This window comes from Aulonocara sp. 'chitande type north' Nkhata Bay, linkage group LG20, assembly GCF_057382095.1.
Source record: "Aulonocara sp. 'chitande type north' Nkhata Bay isolate Kocher_YH1m ecotype deep benthic linkage group LG20, A_spYH_male_GT1.1, whole genome shotgun sequence".
In the NCBI taxonomy this organism is placed as follows: domain Eukaryota; kingdom Metazoa; phylum Chordata; class Actinopteri; order Cichliformes; family Cichlidae; genus Aulonocara; species Aulonocara sp. 'chitande type north' Nkhata Bay.
Window position 1 is genome coordinate 9,482,825 of NC_141363.1, and position 21,914 is coordinate 9,504,738.

At 41.6% G+C, this 21,914-nt stretch overlaps 1 protein-coding gene across 2 annotated transcripts in view; it reads left to right on the top strand.

Annotated features, from left to right (window-relative positions):
• The window catches only part of mtcl2 (microtubule crosslinking factor 2), an 85,710-nt gene extending 66,223 nt beyond the window's left edge, over nt 1-19,487 (top strand). For both annotated transcript variants that reach the window (XM_086278238.1, XM_086278239.1), the window contains exons 12-24: nt 1,722-1,835; nt 1,987-2,217; nt 2,431-2,547; nt 2,628-2,795; nt 7,152-7,304; nt 7,993-8,109; nt 9,599-9,663; nt 9,786-9,948; nt 10,098-10,694; nt 10,815-11,082; nt 11,540-11,758; nt 12,831-13,261; nt 13,533-19,487. In XM_086278238.1, the coding sequence (XP_086134364.1) occupies nt 1,722-1,835; nt 1,987-2,217; nt 2,431-2,547; nt 2,628-2,795; nt 7,152-7,304; nt 7,993-8,109; nt 9,599-9,663; nt 9,786-9,948; nt 10,098-10,694; nt 10,815-11,082; nt 11,540-11,758; nt 12,831-13,261; nt 13,533-13,667 (2,778 nt within the window). In that variant the 3' untranslated portion in view covers nt 13,668-19,487. The remainder of the gene's footprint in view (nt 1-1,721; nt 1,836-1,986; nt 2,218-2,430; nt 2,548-2,627; nt 2,796-7,151; nt 7,305-7,992; nt 8,110-9,598; nt 9,664-9,785; nt 9,949-10,097; nt 10,695-10,814; nt 11,083-11,539; nt 11,759-12,830; nt 13,262-13,532) is intronic.
• Nucleotides 19,488-21,914: the final 2,427 nt, after the last annotated feature.

The window sequence follows — 21,914 nt, forward strand, 5'->3', positions numbered from 1 at the left end:
CAGCCATCTGTAAAACACAGTAGGGGTGCTGTCATGGTTTGGTGCAGCATTTTAATCAGTGGTGTTGTCATAAGATTGTCAACACAGAAAAGTACCACCAGATTTTATCCGCCACGCAATATCATCTGGAAAGTGGCTGATTAGCAAAAGCTTCATTTTTCCACATGACAATGACTCCAAACACACTGAGAATGAAGTAAAAGTATATCAACAGGATACCTGATCATACAATAGACCTCAGTGTTATTGAAGCATGCAAGATCATTTTGACAGAGAACAAAAAGCAGCCAACATCCAAAGAAGAGCTTTAAGAACTTTACTTTCAGTAAATCGCTGCTCCCATTTCCAAATATAAAATATAAAACATGACCGATGGGTCAGGACTTTTGTACTGTACTGCATGCTGTACAATAATAAATGGCACTGTTTATATTGTACAGGCAGTGGAGCTGGGTTTGTTGTCTTTATACTAAGCTAAGCTAGCCAAAAATAGTTTCACTGTTTGTGCATAGCATAAAGATTAGACAGCTGGATGAAGCAGTAAGAATGGCTCTGACCAAAAAATATATTTAAAAAAATCACCTATTAGCATTCAGGAATTAGCCTTTTTTTCACCTGAATACTCTGACTTTTAACTCAGTTACATTTATATAGCGCCAGTTCGCAACAAAAGTCACCTCAAGGCTGTTAATACTATGGGGGAAATACCCTACTGTATTAGAGAAAAAACCCCATCAATTAGATGATCTCCTATGAGCAAGCACTTGGCAACAGTGGGAAGATAGATTTACCGGTACCTGGTTTATTGCCATCACACATGAGGTCACACCATCAGGGGACTTAAGTCAGTGACTTAAGGCACAGCTGCTGGTGATCAAGAATTGTAAAACCCTAATAACATGCTGCTTTTATATTATGGTTTTCAGCCGATTAAACAAGGCACATCATCCAGTTATTATGAGAGTGGAACTGATCCCACAAATAAAGAGAGGCTCTTAAAAGGCTAATAAATACTTGGAAAACTCTTTTTAGCATTGTATTCCAATTCAAATCACCATATTTAAAAGCATAAAAGTGTGATGAGTTATTGAAATTATTCCCAAACCTCGATACAAGATTTGCTCTGCTGTTATCAGCCTCTGATGCTGTAGCGCATTTTCCGTGGGTAGCTGCCACCTTTTCAGAGCGAGTGAGTGAGTCACTGTTGGAACAGAGTTTCTGAGTAGTTTTTCTAGCTGAAGGTGAAGGCCGGGTGGTGCCCCTGATGGAGGGTGATGGAGGGCGGAAGCTGAGCCCAGTGGAGGGTGAAACAGGACATTAAGGGTACAGAAGCAGGTCGATGGATCGCACTCACTCAGCAGCCAAATGAGGCATGGGGAAAGCATGAGATCAAGCCAGTGTGTGTGTGTGTGTGTGTAGGCTTACAGCAGCTCGCCACAGTTGATGTGTGATTTAAAGGCTGTTGTATCACAAACCTACCGTAATATGGATTAGGATACTCACTCTTGGCTGTTTCTTACTTTTTTCCATTTGCTTTCTTGACCACTTACCTCCCATTACGGTGTCCGTTTATCTTATTCATCATCCTTCTCTTTGATTGCTTACTTTCATCTGTTATCCTACCAACATGTTTCCCTTTCAACTGCGATTGCCATTCCTTTGTTTGTTTTCCCCTGCCTCCTTTAACGCCTCCTCACTCTTCTGTCCCGTCTTCCATGCAGCTCAGCGATCTTCAGGTTCGGCTCTCAGAAGCGGAGGAGTCGGTTCGAGGAACTCAGGAGGATCTGAAAAAAGAGAGGCAGGGTCATAAAGAAATTGCTGTTAAACTCACACAGGTCAGTTTGCACCCTTGAATACAATTGATTGTCTCAGTGATCTGTTCTGACTGGATCTAAAGATTTAACAAATTATTTAGGTGTTTTAAGAGAATGAATAGGCATTTGGTGACTGCTTGGGCTACTGTGTGTTTACTGTTGTTTCTCTTAGCTCCAGGAGGAGCATCAGAAAGCCATGCTCCGACGAGACTTCCAGCTACAGAGTCTGGGTCTCCAGGCGCGGCTTCAGAAGAAGTTGTGGTGCCAGGAGAGGACTCTGCTGGTCCAGGAGTCGCAGCACCTCAAACAGGCCCTTTTACTGCTCAGCCTCAAACTACGCTGCTTCCTCAAACAGTGGAGGCTTGGCTGCAAGAAAGACACAGAGTGGAAGGACGTCCTGGAGGTACGAGGGAGTGGAAACTGCAATCTGTGGAAGCCGGTCCATAGTTCAGTTTGCCGTTGTTTTGAGCAGAAACATTTATTTATATGAAGCTTGTCTGTGTGTAATTCTACTTTTTCTTTAAAATGTCCAAGCTTCAAGATTTAGCTTCAGGTTCCCTCTAAAATACTGGAATATGTGATCTCAGATGCTGCTGTTCTGTGATTGGTTCTTTAGATAAACAGCCTGAAAGATCTCTACCTGCTACTGGAAGAGGAGAACCTGCCGAGCCCTACCCACCAGACTGACAAGAGAGCTCCTGCAGACGAACAGCCACTCAGCCCGACTATAAAGGTCGGACAAGTGAAGCTCGTGCACACGCGCACACGCATGCTCGCACACGCTTACGTGGATTACTTGTGTTTCCCTTGCAGTCGAGCGCTGTGAGCAGCACTTTGGCAGACCTAAAGGTCGCGCTGCAGGACCTAAGCGGAGAGTTGCGACAAGAGAGACAAGGCTCACAGGAACTCACTCAACAGTTCGCAAAGGCCAAGGCATCATGGGAAGTGGAGAGGACCGAACTAAAGAGCCTCATAACACAGGTAAGGAGGAAGAAGTGCTGCTGCTGTAAAGAAGTTTCCAAACTGATCATTAGGACGCTAAACAAAAACGTGTTAATGAGGTCCAGTAATACAGAAAATGCATCGTAACGGTTCAATTTTCCTGTCCTGTAAACAGCTGGTTTAATTTCTACTGCTTGGAGTGCAAATTAGACAGATGTTGGCGTTTAACAGTCATGAGCTATTCATGCTCAGACTGTTGAGTAGAGCGAAAAGAATACTGAGCAAGGAAAAAAGTAGTGCAAGTATTAGGTGTAGGTGAAATGCCCCCAGGTCAAAATGAACTACTTCTAAATCTGAGTGATTTCTGTCACAAGCATTTTGTATAACCATACTGTACACCAGCTGGGCCACGTGTTGCTTTGAAGTGTCCGATAGTCTTTTTGACAAGTGGTTTTTAAAATTAATGGCATCCTAAGGGTTCAATTTCATCTTCTCCATCTGTCGCATGTTTTGTGTTTGTCCATTTGAGCTTTTTATCCCCCACCCCACCTCCCCCCTCCTGTGCCTTTCTGTCTTGTCTACAGGCAGTAAGTAATGGTTTTAATGTCTCCTCCCCCTTCTCCTCTCTCATTGTCTCTCCGTCTATCTCATAACAGCAGTCGAGGCGGTAATATTGTTAATTAACAGCCTCTGAGATAGAACGTTGGCTGTGTGTTACCGCCCAGTAATTGAGACGGAAAGAGAAGGAAGAGAGATAAATGAGAGGAGACGGAGAGGCCTCTTAATGTTAAGCAATTAAATGGTGAATGGTCCGTGCTTATATAGCGACTTTTAACCTTAGCTAGGTTCTACAAAGCACTTTACACACGGACACATCTGTCATGCTCTGGCCCACAGAGGACGATTACTATTATTTTGGTCCTGATCTAAGTTTGCAAAAACATATTTTCTATGTCCCGATGCATGTGGTAATTGCTACCCGGTTATAAGTTAAATTGTAAATGGTCATTAAATTACAAATACAGTTTGGAAATAAAGTCCATCACACGTGCAGTTTTCTGTTAGAACCTATAAAAGCACACGGTGATTTCAAAGGCATCTACAGAAAAGCACCAAACTCCACATTTGACCTGAAATGAGATTAAAATAATGCTTGATTTGGTCCCCGTTTGTAAAGAAACAAAAGAATCCAAACAAAGACCGATGGAGGCATCAATCATTGTCATGATGAGAGAGATTCAGGTCTTGCGCTGGTGTCCAAGCCCTCTGATTGGCAGCTGGAGATGAGAGCACTGTGACGTAGATGCAGGTTGCTTCCCAAGAACAAATTTACTGACACACGATTGCTGCCTTAATCAAAGATTGACTCCACCTGGCTGTGATTCATTACGGGTGAGGCAATTTATTGCATTGCCAAAGCATGCGCACACTTAAGAAACATTTATTGCATCTGAACATTTTCCACCTTATCACAAATGTTCTCAGAATGACAAACGAACATCTGTGCTACACATTTACACCCTTATTCCCCTTCCTGCCCTTTACAAACAAAGTATGTGTTACCCTGGCTGAGATGCCACAGCTGGAACCAATCTCTCCTCAGCCAGCAACACACACTGTAAAGTATGCCATCAATTTGGCTTGCATGTGTGTGAGTGTGAGTGTGTGTGCGCACATTCAGCACCTAGTCGACCACATCATTGCCAAGGCTTCCTGGCAACACGTAGTGAATCCTCCAGCTGTTGCTTCATTGGACGAGTCAAGTCAATTTCAAACTCCGTCCTATCTGTCAAACAGCTTTGACAGATAGCTTCGCCATTCAGCGTCAATACACAAACACTGTCAGCGAGGTAGAAAGCATATGCAGAACCCCGAAAGCATGCAGGACAACGCCGTCTCGTTTAGTTTTTTTCTTAATCACTCATCCGTAATGACTGACTGTAGGGCACGTTATGAACACCTGCGATCTCCGTGATGACAGAGTGCACAGCGGGAAGCACTGATCGCTCGTTCATCAAATCTGTTGAGTTCCCTTCGCTCTTGCCGCTCAAAAGCAGGTGCAACTCATAAGTAAAAGACAAACTGTTTTTTGTTTTTTTTAAATAAGACATCCCCTTAGCTGATCTGTCTAAAACAAGTCAGTGTAGCTCCTCCTACTTTAAAGCCCCACCCCCAAGGCAGATTTATTTTTGCAGTCAGAGGGTTTGAATAGCACATGCTCACAGACATCACGTAGAGCCAAGAAAAGAAAAGAACTGTCTGAAATATAACTGAGAGCAGTCTGAAGCCTGAGCTTTTGGCTTTTAGGCATTACTTATTCTTATTACAGAATCTGACATCAGTATATGTAATTACGGCCATATTTATATGAGCTTAGAATTCGGTAGAAAAGCATAATAGGTACAAAGGTCTGGTTTGATTCAAGCAACAAGAGCTGTTTGGTGGAGAGGCTTCTTTGCTTTGTTTCCATGAGTGATGTCAAACAGTCCACAGAGACATCAGTTAGTGTCTCCTATACCAGCTGGTGGCTGGTATAGGATAAAGGTAATTATTAACAGATAACTTTGCTGTTTAGTAAATATGGAAATAGCACATATGTACACAGTGAGGCCATTGTTGTATTTCTGAAAATATTTGCTTCTATGAGCAGTTACACATGTTCAGACTGAATATTAAGTGGGAAAAAAAAATTGAATAAAACTGCTCAAAAGCCGCATGATGAATGTGTGAAATGTGAAGGTAAACAATCTTATACCCAAAACGATTCTTTACACATGATCTGAAGTATTTTGGGGGATTCTGGTTAATAAACCACGATGTAGTGATTTACACATTTGCCTACCAAGCAGAACATATGTGGTTTGATCCTGGGAGGAGGCACTGATCCCTCTGGGGCTGCATCTGGTCTAAAAAATAAATAAATGAAATCTTCTAAATCAAACATGCAGAGCTACCGGCTGTGCGGATCCCTTGTGAATAAAGGAGTGGCCGAGAGCAGCTCTCTCATTCTCTGATTATTAAACCAACTCTGCTGTTTCATTATTAAAGTTTTAGCTGAATAAATTGAATTTGCTAACTTGTGGGTAACGAGTCATGAACCAGATGGCTCTGATGCACCAGTAAATGCCAGTCATCCTGTGAAATAGCCTCCCCCTCACCGCCTCAGTAGTAAACCTCGTTAAGACGTGGGGCTCGTTAAGCCGTCTTCATCATTAACAAGAAATACTACTTTGCGTTGGAGACATGGAGTTGGGCTTAGCATGTGCGATGGCCTGACAGTTCCATTAGCACCATAAACGGATGAATCGAAGGAGGATTGATAGGTCCGGAGATGTGTGGGTGGGTGCGTTTTGTGTGTGCGCCTGTATGTCAAACTGATGGGACCGGCAGTGTGGTGAGCTATGAGGCTCAGACAGAGAAAAAGAAGAAGCAGGACTGCTCATAAAAATTTCACGCTATCCCACCTACAGGCTCCGTGACAGAAGGCCAGATTTATGGAGAGTGAAAAAAGGGGTGGTAGAGCTCAAAATAGAGGGTGAGAAAGCTGTGGAGAGAGGGAGAAGAGGTGAGGCAGACGGGGAGTGGGGTGAGAAAGCTTTAGAGAGGAGGAGAGAATGAATAGCAGGGAGGAATTCTGACAGAAGCGATGGCAACGGGGAAATAGAGGTGGATGAAACATGGAGACACGCTGGAACTTCCCAATTGCAAATCTCAGTGTGGTCAAAATGAGTCACAGTTTGAATCTTGACAAAGACCATTAACTGTGTGTGTTACAAAGTTTGAACTCGGGGAAGCAGCAGACTATCGTCATTTTCAGTGTTTCCAGCTTACTAGAAACAGCTTCTTCTTGGTGAATCACTGACAGGCTCATGGGTGCCCAGAGCTCACAGATGCATGTGGGGAGCAAAGGCTGGCCCATGTGGTCCCATCTAACAGATGAGCCACTGTAGCTCAAATCACCAAAAAAGAGGTTTTGATAGAAAGCTGTCAAAATACACAGTGCATCACAGTTAGTTGTTTATGGGTCTGCATGACCACAGGCCAGTCAAGGTGCCCATACTGACCTCTTTTTACTGCCGAAAGCACCAACAATGGGTGGAACCGGACCACGGCACAATGGAATAAGGTGATCTGGTCTGATCAAGCAAATTTTCTTTTACATCAGATAGCTGCTTTGCCATGCTTGCCTGGTGAACATCTGGCACCATGATGCACTATGGGAAGAAGGCAAGCTATCAGAAAATCCCAGCGTAGTCGGGATGGAGTGTTGAACGGATCTGGAGTGTATTGTTACTGAGAAAAGGAGTAGTCACCATTGCCATTTTATTATTTCCCTGAACTTTGAGGAAAATCAGTATATTTTGGTGCTTACTATGTCTCCCTCTGACTTTCCAGCTCGAGACCAAAGCCAGCAAATCAGCAACAGCCATGTCCTCCACTGACGCACTGGACCCTCCAGACCTAAAGGTGGCACTGAAGAGGGAACGCGAAGAACATCAGCATCTGCTGGCTGAATCCTACGCAGCAGTGATGGACCTAACTAAACAGGTAATGCCTGAGAAAATTGTTGAGTGATGGTTAATTTTAAATAAAGGACTACAAGAAAAATATTGGATGTAACCTCAGCTATATGACTATGATTAGCCTCCTGACAGACTTCATCATTGGCTCTGATTCAGTCCCTGATTGCTTTGGCTCAACCACTCCTTTCACTTGTATCTCTTCCTTGCAGGGAGATTGAGAGATGCAGCCCTACGAAATGCAAACGTTCTTATTTAGATGAATAAATATGGATAATTATTAGTAGTGTTATTACATCATTTAATTTTCCATTTAATATTCCTTTTGTTTTCTTTCTAACTGGTGTACGGATCAGTGTTATTTGTTATTTCCTCTGAAATTTACTTAGTTGCTTTATTGCTTTATCTGCACAGTAATACACAAATGCACAGCACAGCTGCTGTGAGTGTGTGCATGTTAAATATAATCTATACAGCTACTTTCGTATGCAAAGTCGGTGACCAAGTTAGGTTGCAAAGTAAAAGGCAAATGGTAATGGTAAATGGACTGGTTCTTATATAGCACTTTTCTTCTCTGTCCGAGCACTCAAAGTGCTTTAAAGGCAAGATAATAATAATAGAAGGAGACTTTCACATAATTTCAACATCACATCCAGTTTGTTTCCTCATCCACCTCCTCTCGCCTTTCTCTTTTAACCTACCTGCGGCCCAATCAGCTCCAGATCGGTGAGAGGAACTGGGGCAGAGAGAAGCTGGAGCTGCTGGAGAGATTCAGCCAGGAGAGAGCTCAGTGGGAGCAGCGACTGAGAGAGGCAACTGCGCAGCAGGGGAAGGTATGATGGGTGGGCTTGTGTTAGGAAGAAAAATGTCAAAGCTTATCTTGTGATGATAAAATCTAAAAGGATGAAGGTGCGTGTCAGAGATAAGGAGTACACTGATGAAGTATTGATTATTGGTTATTTGTTATTCCGACTTCTCAAAGAACTTCAGTTTTTCTTGCAAGCTTTGCAGCAGCTTAAATGTCTTGTCAGCTCTATTTTTGGTCTCAATGTTTTAAAAAGATGCCTTTCGGAAACTAAGTCGGCTCATTTATGCTGAGCAGGTCACGTTTACCACCGAGGCTTAAAGTTTAGATGACTACATTTGCCATCTTTGGGGTTGTTATTTTTATCTCAGACAAGTTTGGTTGATTCCGACTTTAACCACACAGCTGGTAATGTCATGATGTGAGTAAGGAGAACCCTCACTTGTGTGACTGCCTTGCTGTGGTTGAGCTGAGCTCACCGGGAAAACATAGTCAGTCATATCTGCTGATTATACACCAGCGCAGTGACTGCCAAGCTCCTGCAGCATGTCTGGGAAAGGATGATGAGGGATTGCATCAGTGGTCATTAAAGGTCTTTTCTTCAAACACACAGGCAGAAATTAAAATCCAGACACACAGACAGGAGCCTGTCATCTGTGTTTAGTTTTTTTTGTTTTGCTTTTTTGTTTTTTAGATGTTTAAACTGGTGTGTGCACTCTTTCTTGCTCTCTTTGCTTTCTAACATCCTGGTATTAATTCCTCCTCTACAGCGAGTGATCCTATTTTATTTGAAACATGGCATTTTGGAAAGGACACAACTTGTCTTTTTGTTTTATTCACTCTGCTCCCTGCCTTTGTCTAAATCTCCTCAGTGTGTGTGCACATTTGTGTGTCTGTGTCGCACTCTGTCAAACGCAGACCTCACATGCTTGTGTTACAGTGTCAGAGCTTTCACAGATTTCTGACATTTGGTTTCAGTGCCCCCTTTAGGCCAGTTTCTGTAACGATTACTAGGATTCTTTTTAACATTACATGATAATTAAGTCCTCTTAGAATCACATATTCTATATATTTAGAAATATATTTTGTTTTCCCTGCCTTGCAGCTGAAAGTGAAAATCCACCGGTACATCTGTACAACACATCACCTGCAGAAGTCCTTTTTTCCTTCCTCCCACTGTCTCTCATTTTTATCTTACCCATGGTGTATTAGCTCCTGAGTGTGAGATCACTCCTCAAGTGTAAAACACACTGACTCAGCATTACCTTCTGTGTGTGTGTATGTGTGTTTGGATACACTTTGCCACAGACATATTATACCAGACAAGGTCTCCGCTTTCTCCTGTCAGAATAACCTATTGATGTCTTTTGGGGTGTGAAAAAAAACTATAAATAAAGAATGTTACAGGAATAATTTGTGTAGATGATGCAGGTTATTTAAATGCTAATAAGCTCTTAAAAAAGCAGATCCAGCGAGTTCCTTTTCACTGACAGCCTGGATCTCTTTTCTTCTTAAAGTCAAAGCCACCGAGCGGTGAATCGTCTCCGGACTCAGTCGTTGCTAACGGAACGGGGTCACCAAGGTAACAATAATAGATCAATTTCAGCTAGATCATCAATTTTAGCCCATTACTCTAGTAATTTTAAAAAAATTATATCAGTGTGTTGTCTTGATAGCTAAGCATAAGTTCTCTTTTCTCATCAGCTCATTGGTGAAAAGGATCAAGTCCACGTTAGAGCTGGAGTGCTCGGAGGTCAACGGAACAGCCAATCAGGGGGAGAAAATACAGCTTGCTGCCCCGCCTCTTTTCATTCCCTCTGATCTGGGCGACAACACCAGAAAAAATTGGACCTGCCTAACCAATGAGGTTAACAGCTTACTTATACAGAGCTACGGATCCATGCAGCTTATAGTATATTATTTACTATATTTACCTAATAATTAGCTGTATATATTGTAATGTTTTAGCCAAGTAAGTAGAAAGTTGTCTTATTATTCTTTTGTCTCTTGTTTCAGACCCCTAAGATCATTGACACCTGTAAAACATGGGATGGTCCCAGCGGCTCCTGCAGTCGAGTAGGATCACAGCTGGACTTGGAGCCTGTGCAGAGGAGCTACACTGCTCCAGACCGCACTGGCATCCGGATCTACTACAGCCCTCCCACCGTGAGACGCACTGATCACTGGAGAAGGAACCAGGAGGCCGAAGAGCCAGAGCACACTCAGAACGGGAGCTTCTTGCTGGAGGTGAATGGCTCAGATGCCGGCGTAGCTGCAGTGGAAACCCTGGACATTCAGCGTCAACCTGCATCCTCCTTTTCGTCCTCCTATGAGCAGTGGCTGAGCTCCCTGTCCAACCAGCACAGGGAGCTGTTGGAGAGCAGAAGCAGCTGTATTGCCAGATCGATGCCCAGCGTCATCAGTAACACTGTTAGCGGCTCGGCTAACAATGTGGTTGATGGGATGTCGCCCTCTTCTCCTTATCACACCCTGGAGATCGGAGAGATTTCAGCCAATTTAAGTGACGACATGAAGGAAATGACCAACTGTGTTCGACAGGCCATTCGCTCTTCATCTTTGGAGAGAAAATCTGGCAAGGAACCTGGGAGTCAGGTAATGCTTTTTATTAAGGTTCTCAGTTAGTTATTAAAAGGAAAACAAGTTTGTTTTTTGATTCCAATAGGGGTTCACTTTTTTGCTTGTTATCAATAAATATTTATTTTCTCCACACAGGCAGTCGCTGTGTCCACCAGGTCCACACAGACTGCAACCCAATACGTCAGCATTGGTCTTCAAACTGAGAACCTTCCCAGCAGCAGAGGCACCGGGTTACATTCCAAAGTCTGGTCTCCTCGTCCCTCTTCAGGAGCCACTTCCTCTTTGGCATCCGCAAGAACTCGGCAGATATCCACATCACTCGATAAAGTTCACAGCCGCATCGAGAGGCCGTGCTGCTCGCCCAAATACGGATCACCAAAACTACAACGCAGAGTGTCTTCTGGTAAATTTGTTTTATGATTATTAATGTCCATCCATCCATCTTCTTATCCGGGTCGCAGGGGCAGCAGCCCAGACCTCCCTCTACCTAGCCACCTCCTCCAGCTTGTCCAGGGGAACACCAAGGCGTTCCCAGGCCTGCCGAGAGATATAATCTCTACAGCGTGTCTTGGGTCTGCACTGGGTCCTCCTCCCAGTGGGACATGCCCGGAACACCTCACCCAAGAGGCGCCCAGGAGGCCCGAACCACCTCAACTGGCTCCTTTGGATGTGAAGGAGCAGCGGCTCTACTCTGAGCCCCTCCCGAATGGCCGAACTTCTCACCCTATCTCTAAGGGAGACGCCAGCCACCCTTCGGAGGAAGCCCATTTCCGCCGCTTGTATCCAGGATCTGATGATGATGATTATTTATGTATACTTTTCAAGTTTTGAGATGACTAACATTGTTGCCTTGTTTTTAGGCTCTACCTCCAGACTGAATGAGGCTTCCTCCTCCAGAGACCGCAGCCTATGGAGCCTCCAGCAGAGACCCATTGGTGGTGGTGGAGGCTCAGCCTGGGCTCGCTCCACCACCACCCGAGACAGCCCCGTCTTGAGCGGCCTCACTGATGGCCTCTCCAGCCTATTCAGTGTTGTGGAACACACTGGGAGCACAGAGTCCCTGTGGAGGGGTGACGTAGGTAAGCGCTTAACAAACCTACACATACTGTACATCAACTCTGTGATGGTCAGAAGTATTAAGTGCCAATAAAAACAGTCACTTTTAAAAAAAATGACACAGGGTTATGTAGTCTTGTTAACTTTTAGTTTTACTGTAAAACCAAATTAATACAGTTTTGTGAACAGATTGAGATGTCAGAGAACCAGCTGGTTGCTAAGCTGCATCAAAAGATATTTTAATTCTTTCACAGTAGAAAAAGCACAAATGAGAAATAGTAAGAGTAAACTCTGCTAACATGAGTGCAGTTTTAAATTTTTTTACCTTTTTTTTATTTTTTGCCTTTTTTTTCCTCGTCACTTGTTACATCATACATTATCTCAGGGAAATTTACACAGAAACACTTTACAATATAACAATAGAGAGAAATGCTCCAGTTGCCATTAAGCAAATACTTGGCAACAGTGGCAAAGAAAAACTCCCTTTTAACAGGAAGAAGCTTCTCGCTCAAGGAGGGGAGCCATATATTTTGAAAGACTGATATTTTGAATCATAAGTACGTAACACTCAGTCCATAAAAACATCTGTTAAGTTAGAACTTAACTCCCTCAAAGCCTAGTTATTCAGAGAAGGCGTGTATTTGCTAACAGCAAACGTTTTAAAGAGCAGCTTCTTCTCAGAACTTTCCCAGCTAACATTTCCGCTGTACGGAAAGTCCCAAACCGAGCTGCTTCCCTTGTAGGTCTCCTTCTTATCTAAAGTGAGCACATGAGCATACTGTAGCTTGTTAAAAAGTAACTCAGCAAACATCCACTGCAGGAAAGAGGCAAGATAGACAATAGTCACCTGTACCAGTAACAATATGCAAGGAAGGAAAACCTCAAGTGTGAAACATGAACCTTCTATGTCTAGGAAGAGATGTTAACGTTTGTATAAATGTATTACTAGAAAGGAAAAGGAGTGCACAAACTTTTGTTGTGAGTAATAATTCCTGCTCATCACATCTTGAAAATGTTTTTAGTATCAAGCACGCTTCTAGCTATCAGCTGATCCTGTTTAGTGCCATACCCATTGTTGATCTCACTTTGCGTCAGGACCAAGCCAGACTGCTAGCCCAGCTCGGCACCTTCCTGCCGCAGGAAAACCCTCGGGGGTGGCGGTGTGTGGATCAGACCCCAGTTCTCAGCGGTACGGTGGCGTGGTCCAGGAATTCTTCAGGAATGTCTGCAGCAGCCGTAGCCCTGGAGGAGCCCCCCTGTCTGGGGAAAGCGCCCAAAGAGAATCTCTCGGCAACCTTGGAAGTTTGGGTGTCTTCAGCAGCGTTGATGAGCCCAAGCCAGAGTGCGTGTCAATGGCTGTTGGGGGACTTGGCACGCTGGCTGGGTTGGGTGGAGGCAACGACAGCGTGACCAGAATCGTTAATAAGAGGTTTATGAGACAGACAGCTGGGGAGGAGATGATCAGCATCATGGGAGGAGGCAAGGAAACCGTGAGCAACGCCGTTGCTACTGGATCAGGGACAGAGGTGAGGTTCATGTAGGATACCTTGGTGTTGCTTGTTTTAGACCAATAATAAAAGCTCAAAGTTTCAATGCTGTTTTTTTCTTCTTCGTTTAATTTCCAAACCCCAATATTTTTTTCGGAAACATGCAATCGACACAAGGCTAAATTGGCCTCGGTACAGTTTTAACACTTTAGCTTAATTAAAAACTGTACACAGCATGCAACAGGAAAAACATTCATACCGCCATGTTTGGAGAAATAACACTTCCATTTCCAATCTTTCCATTTCCCAGGATGCACCCTGCGACTGCGCTGCCCAGTCTGCCTGCTTTGCCAGACCATCAAGAGCATCCACTCGTCACTGCAAGCACCGTCCACAAGAGTCTTTGCCTACAACAGAGGAGAAGGCAGACACCAACAACGAGTGACAACACTACTGCCGCACGCATACGTACAGAAAGCAAACAACGATTCTTCACAGACGCTACTGCCATGAAAACACTCACTGTTGTCACATCACACATCCCTAAAACCTGCCATGTAGGCACACTGCCAAACGTAACACACACACTGATAGCACACTGCATAGACTGCTGAAAAAAACCTACTGCCACATGCGCATAAAAGAAATCACACAAACACACCGAGCAATGCATCAGTTGTCTTGGACTGTACCATTCTAATGCCAAGGACAGGGGGACTAAAACTCCTAATCAGATCTAAACAATACAAGCTACCAGCAGAGCAGAAAAGACACATGCTTTCATACATAACAGAACTAACAATGACCTAAAGAGACGCTACAAAATAAAACAAAGATGTCAGGACTGGAGCTACTAAACACCCCATCAGATTTGCACAATGACAGGTACTACAACAGAATGGAAGATCCAACTTGATGACATCAACCTGCCACCTTGCTGTTGAGCAAGCAGCCAGCCATTAAGATATAAAAACAATCAAGGTTAAGAAAATATGGAATGAAAGTGCGGATGTTTCTGTAGGAGACATACAACCATAGACAAGATATTCTTCACAGAGATATTCTGCATAACTCTGAAACCATCAGTCTCCGAGATGCAATCTGGTTAAGAGCTGTGATTTCTCCAGAGATGGTACCTGCAGAGACAGTTACTCACCGAACCTTGTCATAAACACATGAAATTATCCCGCTTAGATTGATTAGCACGGTAACATTCCACCAAGTGTCTCCAACATGGATCTAAAAAAATTCTGCATCTGTTTTAAGTCGAGGACTCGTTTACAGCGTTTCCTTCCTAAAGGAAGAACTTAAAGACTGTTAGGCTGCATATCTCAGCATGACTGCACTTATTGCTAGAAACTTCTTGCTATAAGTGATCTCAGAGACGACCTCCTACTATTTTTTGTTTCTTAGCAAACCTAAGCAACAAAAATACTCTTAGGCTTGGTTTCCAAAAGAACTTTGGCCACAAATACGAAGAGATTTTCTGGCATTGTAGCCATAATTTAAACCTCATAGATTAGCGTAGGTTATTCTCCACAGTCCAGTTGGGAAATTATCATTTGGTTTGACTCTTTTTCCACAGGCAAAAAAAGTGCCTGTTTGTTATTATCGAGATCTACCTTCGCTGATGTCAAGATTCCTCCTTTAACCTTTCAGTGATGGTGTGATGAAGACATGGTGTCCAGTCCCACAGCACACTTTCCCAACACATTTCAGTTGGTTACATTCCAAAGTCTAAGAGCATGGCATCAGATAGAAATGCACCAATTACAATTGACCTTTTTACACCTATATTCAGAGCTAATAGGCCACAGACGGAGGCAAAACCATCACATTAAATGCATTCCATTTTCCTAGCAAAGCAAATCCAATCCATCCATATACTAACTGCTGGGTTTTGGAAGGAACCTTTCGATAAATCTTTAAAAACGTGATATTGAAGCAGCTTCAACAACAGACTAAAGAATCAGTGAAACAGTGTAGCTGAGCTCAAACTGCTCACTGTCTTTTCTGCATTCCGTTTTTTTATTTGAGGTCATGCTAGATGTGTGTGGCTGTCATGTTTTCTGGTTTATTAGTTCATAAATCCCTTTCTGGTGAAGGGCAGATGTTTTAAAGCACCCTTAACCTCCTTTGCTCTCTGACACACGCCTGCATTGCATTGTAAGGCTGCACTGGTGACGCAGTGTAGAAACCCATACACGTTTTTTAAAAATGTAGCATAAATGCAGTTTTGTAAACAACAAACTCTCAGCAGCACTGACATTTTTTACTCATCATGAAATAATTTCAAAGATTTGTTTTATTTATTTAGTATTAGATTTTTTAAATTTAAAGATATATTATTAATTTATACATATATCACCTTTTCCCCCCTATCTGACAGTTACAACAATATAAAATATATTTCTGAAGGATATATTCGCATCCTTCATTCGCAACAGAAATATTAAGGAGTGATACTTTTTAGTGGATTGAACATTAGAAAATAATGTAATTTAATCATAAACATATTTGGCAGGGTTTTGAATAACATTTTGTTTTTTTGGCTTTTATCTCTGTTTTTATTTTTTGCCATGTCTTTCTTTTTTCAATCAATAAACAGATATTCAAAGTGCCTGTCAGATCACTTATTAATAGTCAGCTCACACCAAAACTGGACTCTGTTAAAGAAAACTGCAAACCCAGCAGGCCTTTTTTAAATGAATAGGGTTGTTTTTATGCATGTAATTACAATGCATAAAGTACTTAAACAGATGTAAGAGCAGAACTTTTATATCAAGGGTTATCTGCACTGTATGGAGAGTAAATTATTTTTGTTTAGTTATGTTTATTTTTATGGACGTTTTACTGAAATTTTGCCGGTTTCTAGTCTTTCTGTCATGGTGCTACTCAGTTTAAAGTCTGCTCTGGACTTGCTGCCCTTTGACAAGGCAGTCCACTCAGTTTTCTATCCATCTATTCTAACGCGTCTCTTTCACTTCGTGTTTGAGCAGTAGACCAGCGTTTCTCGGCTTCTAATGACTCAGCAGTTTAAAATAGGGCATTACACAAACAGTGCGTGTATTTAAATAACACACCGAAGAAAACCCACAGTCTAAATGTTGCTGTCTCCTCTCCAACCCTCACAACTGGTACAAACCCAACTGCATGAAAGCAGGCGCTGCTTCAAAAGCTACGGACCCAATTACCACAAGGCTAGACTGATTTTTTTTTTCCTTTTTAACCACAGCATTACACAACATGCAGTCCTACCCAAGCAGTCTGATTGGATAAACCACCGAAAATGAATAACCCCGTGCATCCAAGTGGACTGAAAAGTCAAGCCTTTTCGACATTCCGTGACATTTCCGTAATTTAAGGCTTTGCAGGAAGGATGCACTGATAGTGGAAATGTGTGCCAACAGCAATTTTTAGCATAAACGTCTGGCCAACTGCTGACTCTTCATTATAAAAGAATAACTGAACTGCTGTAGACCTACTCTCCCTCATGCTGTCATTTTACGTCTATGAAGCACATACAGGAAATGAACTGAATCCTAAAACATATTCTTAATAAGAGAAAAGCAAAAGAAAGGGAGCAAGACCTAAAAAGGAAAGATACTGGTGCTGTTGATCAGAAACATGACCAAGAATGATAAATAAATACTGGAAAGACTTGTGACATATTAAATAGATACCACAGGCTCCGAATGGCAAGAAAGTGAGGTTCGTGCAACTATCTATAGAAGTCCTGTATTACATTTTTTTCCAGTCATGAGGTTAAATATGCTTAAAACTGGCTTTGACACATTTGTGACTAAGTTAGCAGTCAAGTGACTAGCTATTGTACCCGCTAACTACACTGATGACTGTGTAGACATATTAGTAATGATGAGCATTGATAAAACTGCTGCGCTTCTTTTCCATTCAGTGAGCTCCTCATACGAGAGGTCTGTGTATCCATTAAAAAGGCAGAAGCTCTTACACTGTGGAGAATCTAACAGGAGCAGACTATGTCGGAAATTAATCTCCGTGGCATGTCTGAAACGGCCACAAACCAGTGCTTAAGTCATCCCACAGTCTGCCCCACTAAACACTAGAATGAATAGGCTCAAACCACAAAGGAACTATTATCCTGCACTAATATGAGACTTTGCCACTATATCTTTTTTTTTTAGACATACTCCACAACTATAAAATCAATCACGGTCTTGGATCGGTTCTCGAAACCTTTTCCACTGAGTTTCAGATTCAAGCACGTAAAAAGGTGAAAGTGCCATGGATGCCATAAGCAGGCCGGAAGACTTTGTTCTTTACTGAAATAACGCTAAAGCTTTTATTTTGAAACTCCTGATGACACACATGAAACAAAATTTCTAGATGGAAAGTTTACCGGGATCTGTTCTACCTCTGACACGTGTCATTAAACACTTTGATTCGGGTTTCTTCAACATATTGATCATCATTGGACATTTTAGCCTTATAGTCTCATTGTCTTATACGCTCACTGTCCACAAGAAGGTAACTTTAGTGCCTTTCCTCTACAAAGATGTCTCGGTTCAATTAAGGCTTATTTTTCTGCAAATGTCTGGCTCCACCTAAGTACGTTCTGTATGATGACGCCACACATAGTTACACCTGGACTTAATCGTCTTAATTTATCATCTTGTGCATTCATGTCCGGCAGTTTCTAAATGACACGCAGCCTTAGGAGGGGTTTTTGTGTGCAGACCTACAGCTGAATGACAATGTGGACCAATTTACATTTTAGTTCAATGTTTTTTTTGACGGACAGCATGACGTCCTGGCACATCTTCAAAGCACGTGCATATAACTGCCACGTTGCTGCATTCGCCAAACAACAGGGACTACTGGAGTTTTATGTTTTTCACAAAAATGCAAACAAATTAATTGGTTTGTGTTCATTTAAACCATGATAATAACTTATTGTATTTTCATATTTTTGCTATTGTATTTGATTTTTATTAGAACAAATACAAGATGCAGGATGTCAGAGCTGGACATGAATATTAGATGACATTTACTACCAACTGGTTTTCTATGAGCAGAACTGTTCACCGCAAAATGAAATGAATATTTTTTACCTCTGGCCTGCCTAGATTATTTCATTGTAACTTATTGTAAGATTTGGAGAAATGTCTTCTGCCTTATGTTAAATATGATAAAAATAAATTTTCTTCTCTTGTGGTGCTTAAAGAGACAAATTATGATTGGAAAAACTTGTCATAAATGCATAAATGTCTCTTTTCATTAATCATTTGTGGGATACTCAAATAAATAAATAACTTCCTGCAGGGACTACTTGGAACTATTTCCTCTGGTTCCACTGGCCAGATGTGAATTTCATTTTGAGGTCAACCGTCCCATGATAAAATGAAACGTCTCCAGTTTCTCTGACTCTGACCTCCTCAGTCAGTTGTTTCTGCCTCTCCAGCCTTCTCACCTGCCAATCAGGTGTTCCTTATGCTCCACCCCCTCAGGTTATAAGCATGAGGCATTTCAGCCACTACAGAACAGATTTGCAGGTCACACATCACCAGCCATTGACAGATGACTTCTTACAGGTTGCATGATGCAAACTGCAAGTCTTATTGTTTCCTGTGTGTCTGTAAGCCTGTCGAAGCAACGTTTTTGTTTTTTCCCCAGCTTTTTTAATCTGTTTCCATTTAATCTGTACCATCTGTTTTATGATCATTACATGCTGGGAATCTATACGTGAATATTAAGCTGTTCATAATGTTGGCTAAACTATTACCTAGAAACTGCCTGTATATTCGCTTTATATAGCCTATACTCTTGTCTTTTTTTAATACTGCTTGATTCTTAAATAAAAGGGGAATGCTATGAAAGCAAAATAAAATGAGTACACAGTAAGAAAACATGTCCCTTGTATTGCAACTTGAAAAGAAAGGTCTGTACTCTGTCCTTGTCCTTACTTCTTTTTCTTTCTTTTTTTTGAGAAAAGCTGAATATCAACAGCTGATCTGAGCCAGGTCACTGTGGACGTATGTAGCTCTCTCCCTTTATAGGCCACACTTGAGCATTTCTTCTGTACATAGAAGCGTTTTCAAGCTGATGGAGAATAAAATGTGGCAGCCAACATTAATAGGAAGATGAGAAAATTTGATCCAAGTTGATTTTTAAAGGGGTTGGTGATTTTGTTTTGTTTTATCCAACCAGTGTAGCTTGTAAAACATGACATTAAAACTGCCTCCTGTTTGTCACAGACTTCACAAATAAATGTTTGTTGAATTTTAAAGGAGCTGTTCTCTTGTCGTGTGTACATTTTTTTTTCTTTTTTTCTATACACATTTTGACTTCTGCAGTGTTTCACTGACACAAACTCAGTTGCCGGTAGTCAAGTGAGACAGAAGTAGTTTCATATCAAGTGGATCTTTCCATCTCAGTTTGTTTAAGTTTAGGCAAATTAAACCAAGTTAAGGTCAGATCATGCAATGCAGGCACCAGTGTCAAAGACATCAAGATGCCTGCATTGCATCTTGCCTGCATCAAGATTTATAAGATGTCTTATAAATGCTCACTGCTGCAGCTTTTGTCAATTCTACACCAGGAAACTAATGTCTATAGGTAATGTCCATTTAATTTTAGTGGTTTGTTTTTAATGAACTGCACTCCTGGTTTACTTGAATGACTGGACCTGATATAAGAATTGTACTTGTTTATTGCAATTCTAGGAGTAAGAATTCAAATTGAAAAATTTTAAAAATCTAATTAAAAGATTTTCAAAACAAATATTTTAAGAATTTACAGAAGCAGAAAGGGTAACGTGAAACTTTGAACCCCTCACAGTATCTTGAGTTTAGCACATAAATGACACTATATTGTTGTTATTGTGTATTTTTCTAAATGGCACAACACCGGCTTTGCCTCAAAGTTATCAAGCGCTATCTCATCTGACCACACTGGCCATAAATGTCCAGAAGCATGCATACATATACATACACTCACTGGCCACTTCATTAGTTACATCTTGCTGGTATTGATTTGAACCCCTTCTGAGTACTAAGGGGGAAAATCCTCCATACCATTACACCACCACTAACAAGCCAAATCATTGATACAAGGGTCATTGATACATTTTAATCCATTTTATTTTGTTAATGCCAAATTGTGATCCTACTTATCCAAATGTTGCAGCAGAACTGGAGAGCATGTTTTTCCTATTTTCCATTGTCCACTTTTTGGGGGATCCCATGCACACTGTAGCCTCAGTTTCTTGTTCTTAGCTGTCAGACGTGAGGTCATTTGCTGCTGCAGCCCATCTGCTTTAATGTTCTCATTATGCCTTCAGAGCTTTTCTACATCCCTTGGTTGTAAGTGCTTGTTTGAGTTACTGTTGCATTCCTCTCAACACTATCAGGAAGTCTGATCATTGTATGACATAAACTGGGCTCTTTTTTTATAAACAAAACTGAATTGAAGAGGTGTACCTAATGAAGTGGCTTGTGAGTGTAGAAAAATTGTTGGAAAAAAAACAGATCTTACTGACATGCTTAAATTCATAAGTATTTATCATCTCTGGTAGGGGATGCAGAAGAGCTTTAGCAGTGCTCCATCTGATTAGGTGGACTGGACAGATGGTGTTTTATTGAGACTCAGCTTTTGGAAAATGCACACAATATAAAAGCTCGAATTATACAGGAAAATAATTAGGCAGCAGTTGACTTCCTGCTCCCTTTAAAAACAGCCAAAATTGCTTGCTAAACAACATAGCATTTGATCTAGTTTTGTGTGAAGCTATAAGAGTTCTATTCCTTTGTCTTTAAACCCCCATGTGGCTCTGAGTGACAATAACACTGTGTAGGTTGGAAGGAAATAAGATCAAATGAAATGTGAATGTGATCAGAAGGATAGGAAGAAGAAAATATCTCCAAGGAATGGAAGAGGAACAACAAAGAGTAAAAAGCTCCTCAACAATGTGTGAAACAATCTAATCCATCAGTCTTGTTTGTACGACTAAAGCAGAGGAAAGTGAAGATGGACTCTCGGGCTGCCGAAAAGCGTTGCAAAAGAAGATCGTGAGTGGGAGTAAGGAAGAAAGAGTGTTTCCTGTAGGATCCCTGTGAGGCTCTATATAGGAACAATTATGCTTTGAGTGCACTAATAACATCAGCACACTTTCATGCTCACAAGAATAATGTTAACGTGCACATTTAGCAGGCAGGTGTTCCATGTATTACAGTTTAGTGTGGTGACACATCAAATCCCCTTTAGTTTGGTCACTACTAGATTGCATTAACTGGAGAGAGACTCACCCTCTCCTCTTGCTTCATTTTTGGATTTGCACAGACTTTGTGCAATTTTGTATTTAGGGCCAAATTTCCACTTGGAGGAAATGTTTGATTGTCTCTTACCGTGCAAGAAGGATCACATTAGTGAAATGTGCACAAATACATGAAATAACATATAATTACATACGAACACACTGTTATCAAAGTCTCTTTAAAAAGTACCCCTTATCGCACTATGAAAAGGGAAACTGGATTTCTGAGAAGGTAAAATTTAAAACACTTAATAAAACCTAACATAATAAAACCTAAAGCATCTTCTTACACTCACACGTAGTTTTTAACTTCCAGTTTATGTAATTTTAAACATGATAGGGCAAACGTTCTTACCTTCTTCTGACACCATGCAGTCCTAGGACCATGTGTCAGAAAAGGAT